Genomic DNA, 16,451 nt, shown 5'->3' on the forward strand with positions numbered 1-16,451 from the left:
GGCCTGAAATTTCAATAGAGCTGATCTGGAGAAACCAGAATTGGCAGTCACAGAGATGCGCCCCGGGGTTCTGGGAGTACCTTGCTTTGATACGCCTTTATTTCCTCGTAAGTATGGGTCTGCCATGCCAGCTGATGTAGCTCTTCCATTGTGTACTGACATGTCTCCAAATGGGACTTAATGATGTTCTGTGCAATTCGATCTATGAGGAAAAAAAATATTTATTTGAGGTGTTGCGAGCTAAATCTACAGCAAGAAATGGTTTCTAGAAGCTGGTCTGTGAGAATGCTGTTGGTGAGGGGCTAACTGCTAAGCTCCGCCTCCTACCTTACAACATCCAAACTCTTTATTGTCTTTTGATAATGAGTTTTTCATCTCCCTTGATTATAACTTTGGTGTATTGCAAGTTTCAAAGCATTCAACTAACTGTTTGCCTTTAAAGCACATATTAAATTACCCTATACCACTTCACTTTTTGGCAGACAATTTCTAAACAGTTTAACACACGCAACCCAAATACTCAAAAATGTTTTGAAAATCACTGTGGTCATATATTATACCAGAAAGAAGGGATTAAGTATATGTGTATGTGCTCATCTTTGAAACTAGGATTAAATGATACAGTAAAAATAAAAAAGGCTGTTTATCTAGAGAAGAGAAACAAAGCAAGAGCCAAAACTTCACCCAGTGACATGTATTTCCATTTCCATCTCCATGTAGTGCTGTGTGTGTATCTTTCATAGTTAATACCAAGAGTGAGGTAGAGATGAAATAACATTAACCTGTGAGTAGGTAACTAATAAAATTTGTCCATAGAGCCATCAAATTCACTCTTATAACTTTTCATATGATGGTATTTTGTCAAAAAGTTATAAACAAGGAAATGATCACATCAACAAAAGGTAAGTGACAGATTACCTTTTGGGCTGTCTGTCTCAAGTAAGTTGTATTTTATATTCTGTCTTAAGTTGCTGTCACTTTGGCTTTGGTTGAGTGGTGACAGAACTGGACAGGGAAGCTCCCCTGAAAACCTAGGAGTGTCACCTGTGTCAGATGGAGCTGGCTGAAGGCACTTCATCACCTCACATGCAGTTGGAATACATGGGAAAAAGAGAAGCTTGAAATGCCACAACTGCTTAGCAATCCTGTAAATGGTGTGTGCATGGAAAATGGTGTGTGCATGGATGGAGACAACCAAGTCTGCTTGGTAACTACTGTTCTTGTAGAAGTTTTCTCATGTTTCAGGAGCTTTTGGACATGCAAGCTTGATTTTATTCTAAATGGTGTTACTTTAGTTTTCTAGGGTAGACCTCCAACTAATATATTGGTGCCCTCTATGTTCCTTGCTGTGTTTCTGGTGTACGTAGTGTGAAGTTGGTTGAGTTTCAGTGACACAGAAGATGACAAATGTATGTTATGCTTCTAACAAACTTTCTAAATGAAATTGTCCTTAGCTGATTGTCTGGTACATTGGAAACTGAGTAAATGGTAGCTACAGGTTATAACTGGGAAGACTTCTGTGCTATTTCTCACCGGGGAGGCAGAGAGAAGAGTTGAATGGAGACGAAAGAAAGGTATTTGATATTTCAACCAGTGCTACTGATGGGAAACATTTCAATACATGCTAGCATTTTTTCAGTCAAACCAGAACTATAAAGTGACAGAGAAAAAGACACTACAAAATGCTAACTTATGATGGTGGTCATATTTTGTTGGCTTTAACATTGACATTTCTAGCCTTTAAGCATATTATTTTACAAATTCCTTTCCTTATGAAATATTATATTCAAAGTTTATTGAATATCCTCCTATGTTATAAAGAAAGATGGGAATTACTCTTTACATTATATTAAAATAGATTGGTAAGTCATGGTTCATTATTTTTCAATTTCATTTGGGGAGTCTAATTATTTATATGTAAAAACATAGGTATCTGTTCCCCAGTAGTTATGCAATGAAAACCTAACACTAAAGATTTACAGTCTTCAGACTTGGAATGGCTTATTTTCATCTTCAAAGGTATGCTGATTTGTTGGTTACTCACAGGCTTCAGGGTTTAGAAGCAAAACTAGAATTGCTACTTAGAATAGCATTATGACTGGCGATCTGCTCATCCATGTTATCTTCTGGGAACTGTGGACCACAGTTTAAGAATCCTCTGGTCTTCTGCTGCTTGACACTTGCAGTTTTGTGGAGTATTGAAGAGGAGTGCAGGGACAGTGACTTTGTGAAAGGGCTAAGAAGATTGGACATTGTCTACAATCAATCTAGGACTTGGTTGCTTGTGTGCTTGTGATGAAGGCTTCCCTGCCTCTCTGTAGCCTCCTACAGTAAGGCAGGCAGGTAATACTGTGATTTTCTCCTTTGGTGTTGAGTCCTGATTCTAGCCTGGTTGATAGTGTGTTTATTTTTTGCAGAACTGTCTGCCACAGACCCTTCACGACTCTGAGTTTTTCAAGAACAGGAAAACAATACTATTATGGGTTCACTCAACAAATATGCTTTTTAAAAAAATCAACAGCTATTTATCAGGTCAAGGTATAGATTAAAATAAGACATTGAATTTATTTATTTTTTAGGATCTAACAATAGTGTTATAGTAAGGTGTAATAAATGCCCTTACCTATTGGGGGATTTCTCAAAGAGAAAGTGCTCAGTTCAATCTGGGGAAGAAAGGATGTAACGTACAATTTGAAAGATGAATAGTGGTTTGTGACATGGAAGAGAGTAAGATGTACTGTGGGTAGAGGGGGTAATATTAAGAAGGCAAAGCCAGAGGCGTACACTAAGTTACATCATTTCAAATGCTGTCTATTACACTATACAACCTTTAATTCTTTATCACCAACTTCCTTTTAACTTTTTACTTTATTACTGCAGAGACAAGTTTCAGGAAGAGCGGACAACTCTGGACTACTTCACACAGTTTGCAAAAGCCGATCTGGAGTGATATATATATATATATATATATATATATATATGTATATATATATATATTTCTGTCAAAAGGTTCAGTGTTCATAACACTGAGTATGTGGAGGAGATAGGGAGAAATGAGGCTATGTGTGTGTGTGTGGGGGGGGAGGACTGAAGCATGAATAGCTGAGGAAGAAGGCCCAGCTGTTGCTTCTCCTAGGATTTTAGACTTGACCTTTTGTCAACGGGAAGCCAGAGGGTACTGAGAAGGAGGAGGGTGACATGATTAGCATTTCGTTCTGGAAAGGTCATCTTAGTTGTGGCAAAGAGAAGGCAATGCATTAGTGAGTGTGAGACCAGAATTAGGTTGTTGTGAAAATGTAAGTAAGATATTCAATGCTCTGGGCTGGGCTAGGTAATGACAGAGGGGGCTCGTAGGTTTGTATGCAAGACAGTTCTGAAAGCAAACACACAGGACTAGAAGATATGGTAATAAAACAAGGAACATTAACAACAGCAGAAGCTTAACCGTGGGTGACCTACTCTACAGAGGTTTGAAAATGTCCATATATCTGTACATAAATACATCCATCCTCTTCCATCAAATATCCTCCCAAACATCCTTCCATTCCCCCCCCCTTGATCTTTTTGTTTGATATTCTTAAAGCCTAAGCATTTAGAATTGAGAGAAGTGAGCATTATGAATAGGCTGTAATTTTCCACATCCGTGCGATGAGAAATAAGTCAAGTGTCTTTTGAACACAAGGCTTGTACCTGGCAATGAAGGCTACCACTGCCGTGCGGTAGTGCGCACAAACTCACTCGGTCCTTTCAGGGCTCAGGTCAGTAAAGCACGGGGCAAAGCTATTTTTGGTCTTAAAAGAGTATGGCCAGAGGGCTCATTCTTTCCCTTAGAAGGATGATTGAACATCAGAGCAAGATAGTTTTCTTGGACTGAGTCTGCAGTTGTGAAAAGGACTTAAAAAGAAAGGACAAAGGAGAGACAGTGAGTGCAGTATGCTAAGTTCCTGCAGGGAGCCAAAGGAACTTCAAGAGTCCCTGCCTGGAACAAGAGAAAAGGTAATAGCAGATGCAGTCCCCTCCAGGGACTAGCCACATGAGAAAGTCCAGACAAAGGAGGCCAAGGAGAAAGAACAGAGGAGATGGAATCTTACTGGACAATCACACACCCTTCCTCTGGTACCCTGACTTGGATTGCAGCTACTTCTCAGCGGTTGGCTTTTATTGGTTTCTTTAACTAGCTTGGGCTGAAGATGGTACATGCTGAAAGAGGAGTTGGTATGAGCTGTGCTGGGAAAATGAGTTCAACAGGAATATCACAAACTGCCATGTCTCGAGGTGGTGCACATGGACACCATGCTTTCAGAGATCAGGAGGAAGGAGGTGATTCATCGGGGCTGGGAAAGGGACTTCTAAGGACAACACAGCCGCAGCACTCGGGAAAGTTCCTGGACGCATGCTCAGTAATGCAGACGTTGTGCAGCTCACTGAGAGCCCGAAAGCTGCTGTAATTGCTAATAAAATATTATTGAAGAGTGCGAAACCTGAAATAACATCCTCAGTCCTGTCTTCTACTCTCAGTTATGAGGAGGAATCAGTGCTGATTCTGGAGCAGGCCAGGGAAACTAGGTTGAATTTATAGATTAATATTAATCCCATGTTTTTTATTTTGTATTTATTAACTTCACAGACCTTGTACCTTCCATATGGATAAACATACATTTTTTTTTTCCTTTCAGTGAAATTACACTTAGATGTAGCCAATAGTCCTGATTCCTTTCTTAGGTGAAAGCTTAGTTGAATCTATGTTTTAAAATTAGTCAGTAGAACTTGTAAATTCATAAAAGAATTAACTACGTGAGACAAAAAATTAAAATGCATAAGTCACATGAGATATTAATCCATGAAAAATCTCTGCCATTTTTAGTGAAAAGATATTAAACAATATTGCTAAATTGTCACACTTCCCCAAACGTTTTAAGGGGAATCTTAACTCTACTTATGATAGGGGAAATAAAAAGAGAGAAATTAAATTTTTTGAAGGGAAAATGGAATAAGATTGATGGCAATTCTCTGTAGTGTATGCAATAATTATGGAAGCCTGGAGCTGGAGTTAACCTCCTTCCTTCATTTTCAGATGGTCGGTGCCTAAATAATCCCACAAGTCTCTCCGTCTGTCCCTGTCTCTGTCTGTTTCTCTCTCTGTCTCTCTTATGTGTCTCTGTCTTTCTCAGCATCTCTCTCTTTTCTCCCTCGCTCTCTGACTTCCACACTTCTTGTCCATCTTGAATACTTCCCACTGTAATATATTCAGTGAGTCAAAGTGAAAAAAAATCCTCTTTACGGCACTTTCTGCATGATATGTTTGGGATGCATACCAGAGAAGAGAGAGAGCTTACACAGCTAGATGGAGATTTAAAGGTCAGTTATGCTGGATGACAGAAAAAAGATGCATGAAAAACATTTTGGAGCAAAATTACAGAAATGTATGGCAAACAACTTTTCTTGCATACCAACTCAACAATACAGCAAAGTTTAGCAACACGCCACCCATAGCCAGGTTCAATGGGAAGCAAGCCACCTCTACTTCAGCAGGGAAGAAAACTGACAGGCAAGGTGACAATTTCATGTTTGTAGCTGTGATGTTATAAAACGGGGACCAGCTTGCAGCTCCCAAAATAGCAAATGACCTTCTGCAGCTCTGATTCCAACCACTCAGCGGGTTTTTTCCCCCCACCAAAGTGGCTTATTTTAGCTCTCACTAGACATTTCAGCAAATGGTGCTCTCCAAAAGCTACACTGTCTCAGTTGTGGGTCTAGCATCCCACAGGTGGTTTCATTAGGATCTCAGGTCCTGAGAATTGCTGCTCTTAGTGTTATTACCAGGAGCACCAGCTCTAAGTGTACTGAGTGGGGAAGACTGATGATATTGGATGTTCTGCATGGCTCTGGAGGGCTGGCATCTGAACCCCCCCCCTGCTCCCTCTCGCTCCCCAAGAGAATGGATGGTTTCTCCTCAGTGAACTACACCCCCCACCCCACTTTGGTTCCTTTTTTTTTAAAGTTTGGAAATATTTTCCTAAAATACTGTACTCTAGCCTCAACCGAAGCGATTAATGAATTTTTAATTTGTCATTTGCCTTAAGGATCTACAGGAGTGCTGAGCGCTCTGTCTATGTTACTAGCGTGGCAGTGGAACGCTTAGGGGATTCACTTTGGATTCATGCCAGCCTATCGCCACAGACTCTCTGAAGGCAGGTTTATGCCCCTGTGTTAGGTTTCTTGGTATCAAGGCTCCCCAGACTATAAGCTTTGAGGCACAACTATAATATATGACACTATAATATATTAAACCAGCTGGCTGATAGGTGAGGCACTAACCAAATGCACATATTGTCTCTTGCCTGTGAGTCACCATTTATACCTTTCTGCTGTTTACTAGAGCATGTGCAGTGGTTTCTTGACTAGACTCAAACCGTCAGTAACTCCGAAGCTTCAGTGACCCATCCATCAGCGATCCATTTGCCTTTGATGAAATAGCAGCTTTGTCATTTATGGTTTGTATTCTTGTCAGTGGGAGTTGGTGACAATAACCTATGGGTTGTTTGTTGGCTCAGCCCATTGTCCGGCCTTCATTACCTTCTCCAGGGACTCTGAATAGAATGGTTTGCTTTTCATGGGAACTCTTTTGTCAACTCGTATCAGAAAGTAGCAAAATTGATTTTTTTTTTACTTTATGTAGACCAGCCAAAAGATCTTTAGAGTTCTCAGAAAATAACATGTTAACAAAATCTGAGGCTATAGTCTTACACTTTGTAGTTTATAGCTTAGTTATGGAGTGCACAAATAGGAAACAGTGAAAATGGCATACACCAGGTTGCTGTAGGTAATACGTGGCAAGGACTAGCAAACAGATGATTAGGACTGTTAATATTTTCTTAATATTCAGAAAGACCATGCCACATTCAACAGCATGTTGACAGGAGGTGAAAAGGAGGAGTAATTGAGAAGGATCAAAAGAGCACATTAAGCACCTGTATTTTGGCTGAGCTGATCCAAAATGCAAAATAAATAAATAAATAAATAAACAAACGAATAAATAATAAAAATGAAGAAGTAGCAAAAAGAAATTAGCTGCCTAAGAGGATGCTTTCTCCGAACTGGCTGGCTGAAAGCTGTTTTGGATCATGCATGCTTTGTCTTATTTCAACGGTGCATGTCTAATTTTTGGGAAATTAGAATTTTCTTTCTTGAAACCAGCTGACAAAATTGAGAAAGAATCTATTATGAAAACATTTCATTTCAAAATTAACTTTCATAGTAAAAGACCTCCTCCACAGAACAATGGAGATGAGCGAGCTTGACAGTTATTAGCTGTCAGGCAGCTGTATTCGAAGATGGGGAAGGCAAACACAACCCCTCTCCAACCTTACTTAGTTTATTCTTTTGAGAAAGTCAATTCATCTCTTACTGTCTTGGTTCCATCCATAGGAAAGTTTAGCCACGGTGACACTGTCCTTGGTTTTGGGAGACAGAGTGACTCAAGTATGAGAGGCTCCCTGGCACATTTTGTTCTTTTTGACTCATGCGAGAAGCATCCTACCAGGCTGAAGAGAGCATACAGATCCCAGCTTTAAAGGCACATGGGAGTCTGACATGACAGACACAGTCAATGGAGTGCAGAGCCCGTTAGAAGCCTTCCTATTCCCCTTTAAGAACTACACCTCCTCATCCTGCCCAGAGGACGGTTAGAGGATCCCAGATGATGAAACCTAATTATAAAAATTGCTCAGGGCCATCACTAGGATTGATGTTTATTATCCGAATTTTGTTGACACATGGATTGATTGTTAATTTGGATGGAAGCAACCCCGCCCTTCCCAGTGCACTTTTGGAAGTTTAATCAATACATTTTTGACCTTTAGAAAAAAAAATAATTTAGAGGTAACCTTAGGAGACCACTTCTATACTATCAAATACTTAAATCTTTAAAAAGTATACTAATTTAAATTAACAATTTAAATAATTATTTTAATTAGCTGGTTTAAAATAATGCCTTTAAGTAGTCCAGAACGAAACTATCCAAAATGTTTGCAGAGCCTGCTTGCAAAGGAGCTAACAGGTTCTTATTTACAGAATAGGCCTTTCTAGGCCTCATAGACAGGGCTCATGTTTACATGGTAAATTTGTTCTCTTTAGTATTGAGGATATGATTTCAAAGAAAGTTTACACCCCAAATTAAGGAAACAAAATTAAACTTTTCCCAATTCAACGGGTTTCCTTGAGTTATACCCATCACAGAAATAAAGCCTCTTCTACTTGGTAGATAGCCATGTGCTAGGCTAGTAGTTGTAAAGTGTACTGATGTCCATCAATCTGATGATCAGTAGACATTTCTTGCTACCTTGGCCACTGTGGTATTTTAACCCTCACCGGGTCTCTCAAAAATGGATCATAAAAACACAGCAAGATCCGTGCCATCCCATCCAGTGATAAAGCCAAGGTCAAGACTCACAATATGGTGAAAGCACGGCCTGCTGTAGCATAACACTTGGAAACAGAACTCAAGGTGGTGGTGTCAGCAAAAGCCATGTCAAAGGTCACCTTGTAGGTCCCCGCATCCCTCTCTATAAACCAAAGCAGACCGTCCCAAAATCACTCCCTTTCCTTACTGCGAAACGTTTCATATCTATGATGGCTTTTGAAATTGAGTGTATAAAACGGAATTGCCTTTCCAGTGGCTTCTCAATGCTTTTTTCCCCCTTGCTGGTGGATTTTAGAATCTTCTTACGAAGAAGTTTTTGAATCCTGAGCAAAAATTAATCCTAAAATAGTATCTCTAGGGGAATTTCACTGAAGATCAATTTTTCACAATTTTGACTCAAAATTGAAAAGGTGTTTTAGAAGATTTTCTTACTCTGGTAAACGTTAGCATGTTAGGAAAGCTTTATTAAGAGTTTATGTACTGTAAATAGATGTGTATGTTCATAAGCACGTGAACTGAGCATGCATGTTTGCATTGACTGTAGTATAGAGAAACCTTTACATTTGCTTAGAGCCTTTCTGCTCTCAAAATGCTTTGTGTACTTTCTGGATTATGGGATATCACTGCCCTAAGTGTGCCAGCGGGGAACCTCAGCATCACCATTGGGGGATATTAATAGTCTTTGGAAGCTGATTTACTAAAGGATACCTATAAAGGTGGATTTGGCAGACCATTAAAACCAGCTACAGGGTCCTTTGTCCTGAGTACCAGCTAAAATAATTCATGGCCACACATCAGTTAGAATCAGTTCTAATCACAGTCAGCTCAAAAGCATGTGGCAAATCAGGTTGATTAGCTTAGTCCACTTAGGGTGTTCCTTCTCTGAATGAAAGATAGAATGCTTGAACTAAGCAGACACTGAGAGATAATCTGTGAGTGATGAACGAACATGATGATGTTGAAGTATCATAGGGGCTAAGCGTGTCTCTTTCTGGTGACCTGGTGGCACTCCTCAGTAGTCAAGAACATACTTTATTTTACCTCATGAACATATTTGTTTTTCCTTCAAGAGAGGCTTGGAAGTGACCCTCCTGGAGGGCGCCTGTGAGGACAGGTAGATTTGCCCTGAAGCTACGCTTGTGCAGTTGCTCATAGGATACTTCCCTTGGATAGAAACATGAACGTATTGGTACTGGTCACACTGCCTACCCCCTCAGATGTCTCTTGGTGCCCCTGACTTTCTTTGTTATTATTTACTTAGTTGTATGTTTTGGGGAGACAGAAGATAGAGGCAAGAAAATGGTGCTTGACTGTGTTTTGACAGTAGTCATGTCTCTAAGTGGGAGCCCAGAGGAGAGTTTCCTGGGCTCCGAGGACAGGCTCGCTGGCTTCTGTCACAGCCATGCTTGTCAGCACTGCCAGGGATTGCACAGTGACTCAAAAGTCTCTCTTTACTATTTTTTTTCTGTGTTCTTCCAATTTCATTGGCTGAAACACGGGTTGTCTGTGTGCATTGTCAAAGCTCTCTGCAAAGTGACTTTTAGGTGAAAAAACCCCCATGATCCTTTGAGGCCATTTTTTCCCCAGTTGCCTTACTTTTCAGATGAGGAGACTAAGCCTCATAAACCTCAACATTTGGAACAAGCCCACGTGGACCTATGATGGCAAATCTTAGTGCACTTTCCCTAGAGGTCTAGAGATTCACTTTGGCTGGAATTGGGTGGGGTTATAGGACATTTGCAAAATGTCTTCACTCAAGCCAAGAAAGGATAAACCATGGCAAAGTGGATTTTCCTTTCTTCAGAGCATTTGAATGCTTCCTCTCGTGGATTTAGTATCCTATTTGTGTTAATGGCCTGCTAGATTGCTACTCTGAATGTTACTTGTACTTTCACAGGTGACGAGGGGACATGGGTACTTCATGGGCTGCAGCTTGTGTTCTCTGTGTCACATCCCCACAGGAAGTTAAACAGCAGCAGTAACAGAGCACTTACTTATAAATGTCTAGGTCATTAAAAAGAGCTGCTTTAAGTCCAGAGTATCTACTCAGAGTTTTAAAAGTCAACATTTGAAACTTACAGAAAAAATTGGAAAAGAAAGCACCTGGGAAATGTCTTTTGAATCTCTCTGTAGCCTTATCAGCATAAAGCTACACGCTACTGAGACTAGACCACATTTGTGCCAATCAACTTGTGTAGTCTCTTCTGTCTAGTCATACCCAGTTACATAATAGACACATCTAAAATGAGGGCTATTTCTATGTTTGTTACTTTAGACTCCAGATTCCATGAATAGAACAAGAAAGGAATATGAGGAGGAATCCATGTTAACACTATGTGGGAACAATGAGACCAGTTAGTTCATATTCTCTTGTCTATATTTGGAGGGAAAGCACACTATCCCTCTTTAAGTATGCATGTCCATCCATATCTATGTATCTATGTATCTATCTATGTATCTATCTATCTATCTACCTACCTACCTGTCTAAATTTTCTCTCTTTCACCTTTCAAAAATATTGTTTGGCCCCTTGATTTATCTTGTCTGGAAACTTCTAGATACTTTGACAATTATCTTCCAGCTTAAGTGGGCTTTATTGAGGGTATAATCTCTGCATCCTCCCTAGAGCTTCAGAGAGCTGTATTGGGAAGCAAAAGCCAGTGGTTCCATTTTATTTTCTGCTCACTTGCTGAGAATCTTTTGCCTAGCTTCCCTTCTCTATTACCAATCACACAAAATTTTATTCCCAGAGACATAACACATCCATCACCCTAGCTTGAAGTAAATTTCCAGCCAAACCCTGTCAATACTGAGGCCTAAATATTAATTTGTGGTTGACTTCCAGCCTCTTCTTATTTCATGACTTCTTTTTCTTTTGGGATTTTGAAAAGCCCAGGGATATATTTCTGAAATATTCTTTGTTGTCTCTGTTCACTTAACTGTGTTTTGCTTTCCAGCCTCAAGATTCTGGAAATAAAAAAGTTTCCTGATAAGAAGAGGCCTGAGTAACTGATATTCACCAGCTCCCAGGCCTGCACATGCAGGATCACCTAGGACTTGGGTTACATGACAGTTTTAAAAATTAATTCACTTAGTTTAGCATGCAGTGGATCCAGCTACAGGTCTTATGCATGCTAGGCTGGCTGTCTTGCTGCTGATGGCCAGTCTATGCTGTTCTGAATTGGAATTATTTCTTTTGACACCTGTCACATAGATGACAAAGGTAGAAACCATGTTTTGCTTATTTCCAGTGACTGGAATATTGTGAAAAGAAATCCTTCAAAAACATGCATGAGAGTCTTTGGTTTCAAAATGAATTGCTTAAGTTAGAATTAAGCCTTACTGGTTAACTAACGCTGTGCCTTAGGAAACCTCATCGCAAGGCTTACTCACCATTGACATGAAGCAAGGGGTGAACCTCATGCTGACTGAAACTTGTGAAAAGATGTTCACATTTTCCCTTTAAACAGAAACTGTTACCATCAGGGTCCTTATCCCGGGAAGTGTGAGTTCTTCTGGCACTCTTAGGGAATGATGGACTTGGTTTGCGCTTATGCCTGACTTTGGTAACACTTGCATAATTGACTTGGTGACTTGTGCAAGTTGTTCAGTCTGTTATAGTGTGGTTCACAAATGCGTTTTATTAAATATTTCAAAGCTGCAAGACCTTGTTGAACATAGGGCAATAAAAAACTTGCTTAAAAAGGAAAAAAAAGATCTATTGGCAAGGGTGATCAGCATGATGGCAGAACTGCATGTCCTTTACTCTCTTAGAAACCAGAGGAAGCAGTTAGAACCAGTAGCCAAGAGTGATGCTCACAAATTTCTTAGTGTGCCAGAGCCTTGAATTCATCATACAGAACTTTCTCAGTGACAGCATGCCACCGCCCAAGTGGTTCAGATGCCCAATGAGCAAATCAAGTCAAAAGGTCTGCAGAAAACTATATGAACATTTAGTGTCACCTAGAACTATGTCAGAAAGCATCAAGTGCCAAGCATGCTTTTCTGTAGCAAGGCCAATGAGCTTCTACTTAAGACTGTGACCTCTGAGCCTCAATATTTTCTTCTGTAAAATGGGTAAACAGTCATTCACAGACTGCCATAAAATTAAAGGTAGAGTATTAGTACAATGGGTACTTAATAAAAGCTGATCGTACTGCCTTATTATGTAACATCAAGAACCTTATTATGTAATAATTTACAATGTTGATCATATTGTGATAATGACAGTTCTGAGGCATGACAAGTAACATCCACAGAAGGTATAAGTCCCAGCTCTGCTATCCTCTTACACAGTGGATAAGTAGAAGCACACAGAGCTGAGACACACAGACATTAACTTACTCGCCCAAGGCTGCAGCTTGGCTGTGAACCAGAGTCCATAATCGCTCTCTGCTGCTTTCTTGCATAATGGCGCTGCTACGGACTTAGCGTTTTAGTGACACGGATGGCAAGTTTTAGACAGCTCGTTAAGACAAGCCATCCGTCATCCAGCTGTGGCCTTGTAAGCACGTACGCCCACATCCATACGGGCTGGAATGGGCTTGCGTCCACTAGGTGGCATTGCTGTTTTAGCAAATTCTGAACAGAGCCAATGTTTAGGTTCAAAAGCCTGTTACATTTGAGAGTACTCACAGGACAATTCTAAGTTCACCCTTAAAGTCCGATGAAAATTTAGAGCACACATAGAGATCTGTAAAGACTAATAATGTCTTGAAATACTTATGGAAAGTTCTTTTTCGGTGTCTGTGCCTCTGGAGGAAGCCCAGATAAAACATGAGATTATCCAGTTCTCTTCTGTTGGCTCATAGGAAGATAGGCTGAGAACCCCGGAAGGGAAAGTGACTGTCCGAAGGAACTCGGAGCCAACGGTTTTAGCTCTATCTTTCTTATAAAAATTCCTAGGGATGGTAAGTAATAAATAAAGCATGAAAGCTTCCCCTTTGTGTGCGAGGCCAAAGATTGCCAAGTGATTTCAAGTTTTCATTTCATTAAGATTTAAACGTACGGTCAAAACCAATACTACACTCAAGAAATTGCATATTTAATTGTATCTTATTTTGTTTTGACACCCCTTTTTGGAAAAACTGAGGGCTTTTATGTACAAAAGCCATCCCTAGGAGTTGTGAATGCAGTAAGTAGCAGGTAAATAGATGAGCCACAATACCCTGGAATCAGATTTTCTGAAGTAGACCCTGAGTTCTATCATAGAGTTACCGCAGGCTTCTTCTGAAGCAGCAAATTGCCTCTGTGGGTTTTTTGTTTGTTTGTTTGTTTTACTTGTAAACTAGGATTTTTTTTTCTTCTTAAGGCTTTTTTTGTTCTTTGTTTTATTTGTAAACTAGGATTTTTTCTTCTTAAGGCTTTTGTGAAGACAAAATGTTAACAAAGTCTCTTCTGTACAATAAAGACATGGGTGGAAATAGCAATGACTAGTCAGAGTCCCTTATTGGTGTGTCTTGGTTGAGCTGTCAACAACTTAATTTTCTGCCACATTAGGATCCACTGAAACAGAGAAATAACATCTCAGGTTTATCATTGTGTGACATCACTTCTTCCTCAAATACGTGTTATGAGCAGCCTAGAACACAGCCATAGACTTCGTTATATGTTCACAGCAAGTTAAGATGAAAGCACTCGTGGGCTCCAGGCACCTACTTGATAGTAACAAAGCACAGGGCTTATAAAGATACCTATAGCAGATGTAATGGGCACTTTGTCCAGTCTTGAGCTTCTTACGGCATCCCTGTGACCTGAAACCGTGCTCTGTCCTTTTCAAACATTCTGTGATCAAGGAACTTGCTCGACAACTACATTGTACACTGCAGAGCCTGGATTTGAACTCAGGTTGCCTATTTAGCCTGGAAATAGTCATTTCTGCCTTTGATATAGCTTTTCCATGGTGAGGTGGACATGCAGCTCTGCTGTCAGGGAGGAAAACGCGCTAAGAGTCTTTCGCTATTTCTGTGGCGGTTCATTAGATTGACTCAGTAAACATCTCTTAGGCTGTTGAGTTAAAAGAGCAAAACCAAATCACCACCTGGCACCCCTCAGATCATGCCCTAAGAAGTCAAAAGTCAGCATAACTGAAAGCTGTCAGCCACTGACTGTTACTCTGTATCACAAAACCGTACCTAATCTCCGTTGCTGTGATTCAGAACCCCGCATGCACATGTGCCTATGCCGGCATACGAGTATGCATGTACGTGGGACAACCTTGGCTGATGCTCATCCGGACCTGTCCACTTTGTTGCTTTGAGACAGGCTCTCTCTGTGGCCTGGACCTCAAGTAGTCTAGGCTGGTTGGCTAAGAAGCCCAGTGGTCTGCCTGTGTCTCCCTTGTTAGTGCTGAGATTATAAGTGGGTTACCATGTTTATACAAACATGGATACTGGAGATTAAAATCAGTATCTTGCGTGTGTGAGCATTCTCCCCAGAACTCCCATGTCAGATTTGCGAATGTAGATTAATCGAATCCATAGCTTTCTTCTGGCCTGCACATTCACAAGGAGGGAGTCTGGGGGTTACCATGTGCTTACAGCGTTGCGGCATCCATCTTGGAGAACCGTTCATTGTATTGCTCTATGCTGTGCCCACTTCCCTTTCAAGAACATTACTTTGTATAGCTAGAAAATAAGAACTCAGATTCACCCGAGAGCATCCATTCTTCCCTTACAGATACTTTCTTTCTATTTTTTCACTCATAAGAACTTTTGTGGGGCAAGAAGATAGTGACATTTGGGAGGGGGTGTTTTTAAACCATTTAAAATTTCCCAGTAGAAACCAGGTATGGATGCAATTTAATTTAGGGCTGGGAAAATGATTTCACTAAGTAGGTCTAAGGCACCTTCGAGGGAGAACTTGGGGACATAAAACTCGAAGAAGATCCGTACTCACCGATCTCAGTCACTGTTATCCCTGGAGCTAACTGCCCGTTGTTGAAAGAGCTATAGGTAAACAAGTTGGGTACGGATGTGAGGTCATAGATAGGTTCCTGCTTTATCTGTTTGATTCCAGTCATGTCCAGTCCTGACTGATCGGGAGACGGCTGGCCAGAATCTATGTTGTAATAGCCCTCGGACTTGGGGAGGTCGATGACGTGCCCATTGGAGTACGTGCCGCCCGTCTCGGTGCTCAGGTTGCCGAGGCCGTTGCTGATGCTGCTGCCGTAGACCCTGGCAAGGGCCTCCGCCTCCCCGCTCTGCTGCTGCCGCTGCTCCTGCAGCCGCTGCTGATGTTTCTGCACCTCAGCGTACAGGCTGTCCCGCTGCTTCTTGGACATCCTCCCGAACTTCACAGCTGGGATGGGAAGAAAAGTAAAAAACAAAACAAAACAAACAAACACAAACAAACAAAAACAGTGTGGTTACCATTCTCTTTAGCTACATCAGTCTAAGGGACATGGATGGAGGTCCCTTCAGCATCTTATAGACAAATCCCTATCGCTGCAAGCCAGGGCTTCACACACTTTCGTTTCATATTTAGCAGAAAGATTGTATTTGCAGAGTATGTTAGGTTTGTTTCATAGGGATGAAACCTGTGTGTTGTCCAGCTTTCTGTAACTCATACCTCAGATGAAATTAAGAAAAAGCTTATCTTTGGCTCACAGTATTCATGGCTTTTGTACCAGTGGCATAGCAGGATACTATGTTGCTAATGTATGACAGCGCAGTTCCACAACAAGCAAGCAAAAGAGAGGAAGGGGAAGGGGCTGGGGTCCAATTCCCTCAGATGCATGCTCTCCAATGACCTCCCTAGGCCCCGCCCTCTAAAGGATCCACAACCTCTCAACAGTGCTGACTCGGGAACTACATCCTTAATATATGTTAATATATAGACGGTGGGGGACATTCAATATCTAAACAGATGAAAGGAAAAATTTTGTATTATTTGTCACTGCCATGAAACTGGAAGATGTGCTTTCTCCCTCTCCCCCTCTCTCTTTCTCCCCTCTTCACTGTGAATAGCACTGGCAAAAACCAAAGAACAAACCTCAGGAGACTAGCGAAGGGTTCTCGATATTAAAATG

The 16,451-nt window shown here is 40.9% G+C and overlaps 1 protein-coding gene across 1 annotated transcript in view; it reads right to left on the minus strand.

Moving 5' to 3' along the window:
- Rorb (RAR related orphan receptor B) overlaps nucleotides 1–16,451 on the minus strand; it is a 179,799-nt gene that overhangs the window by 29,626 nt on the left and 133,722 nt on the right. The window contains exons 4-5 of the mRNA XM_060387328.1: nucleotides 15,320–15,721; nucleotides 81–202 (exon numbers count right to left, since the gene is read on the minus strand). Of these exons, the coding sequence (XP_060243311.1) occupies nucleotides 81–202; nucleotides 15,320–15,721 (524 nt within the window). The remainder of the gene's footprint in view (nucleotides 1–80; nucleotides 203–15,319; nucleotides 15,722–16,451) is intronic.

This window comes from Meriones unguiculatus, chromosome 1 (assembly GCF_030254825.1).
Source record: "Meriones unguiculatus strain TT.TT164.6M chromosome 1, Bangor_MerUng_6.1, whole genome shotgun sequence".
Lineage (NCBI taxonomy): Eukaryota > Metazoa > Chordata > Mammalia > Rodentia > Muridae > Meriones > Meriones unguiculatus.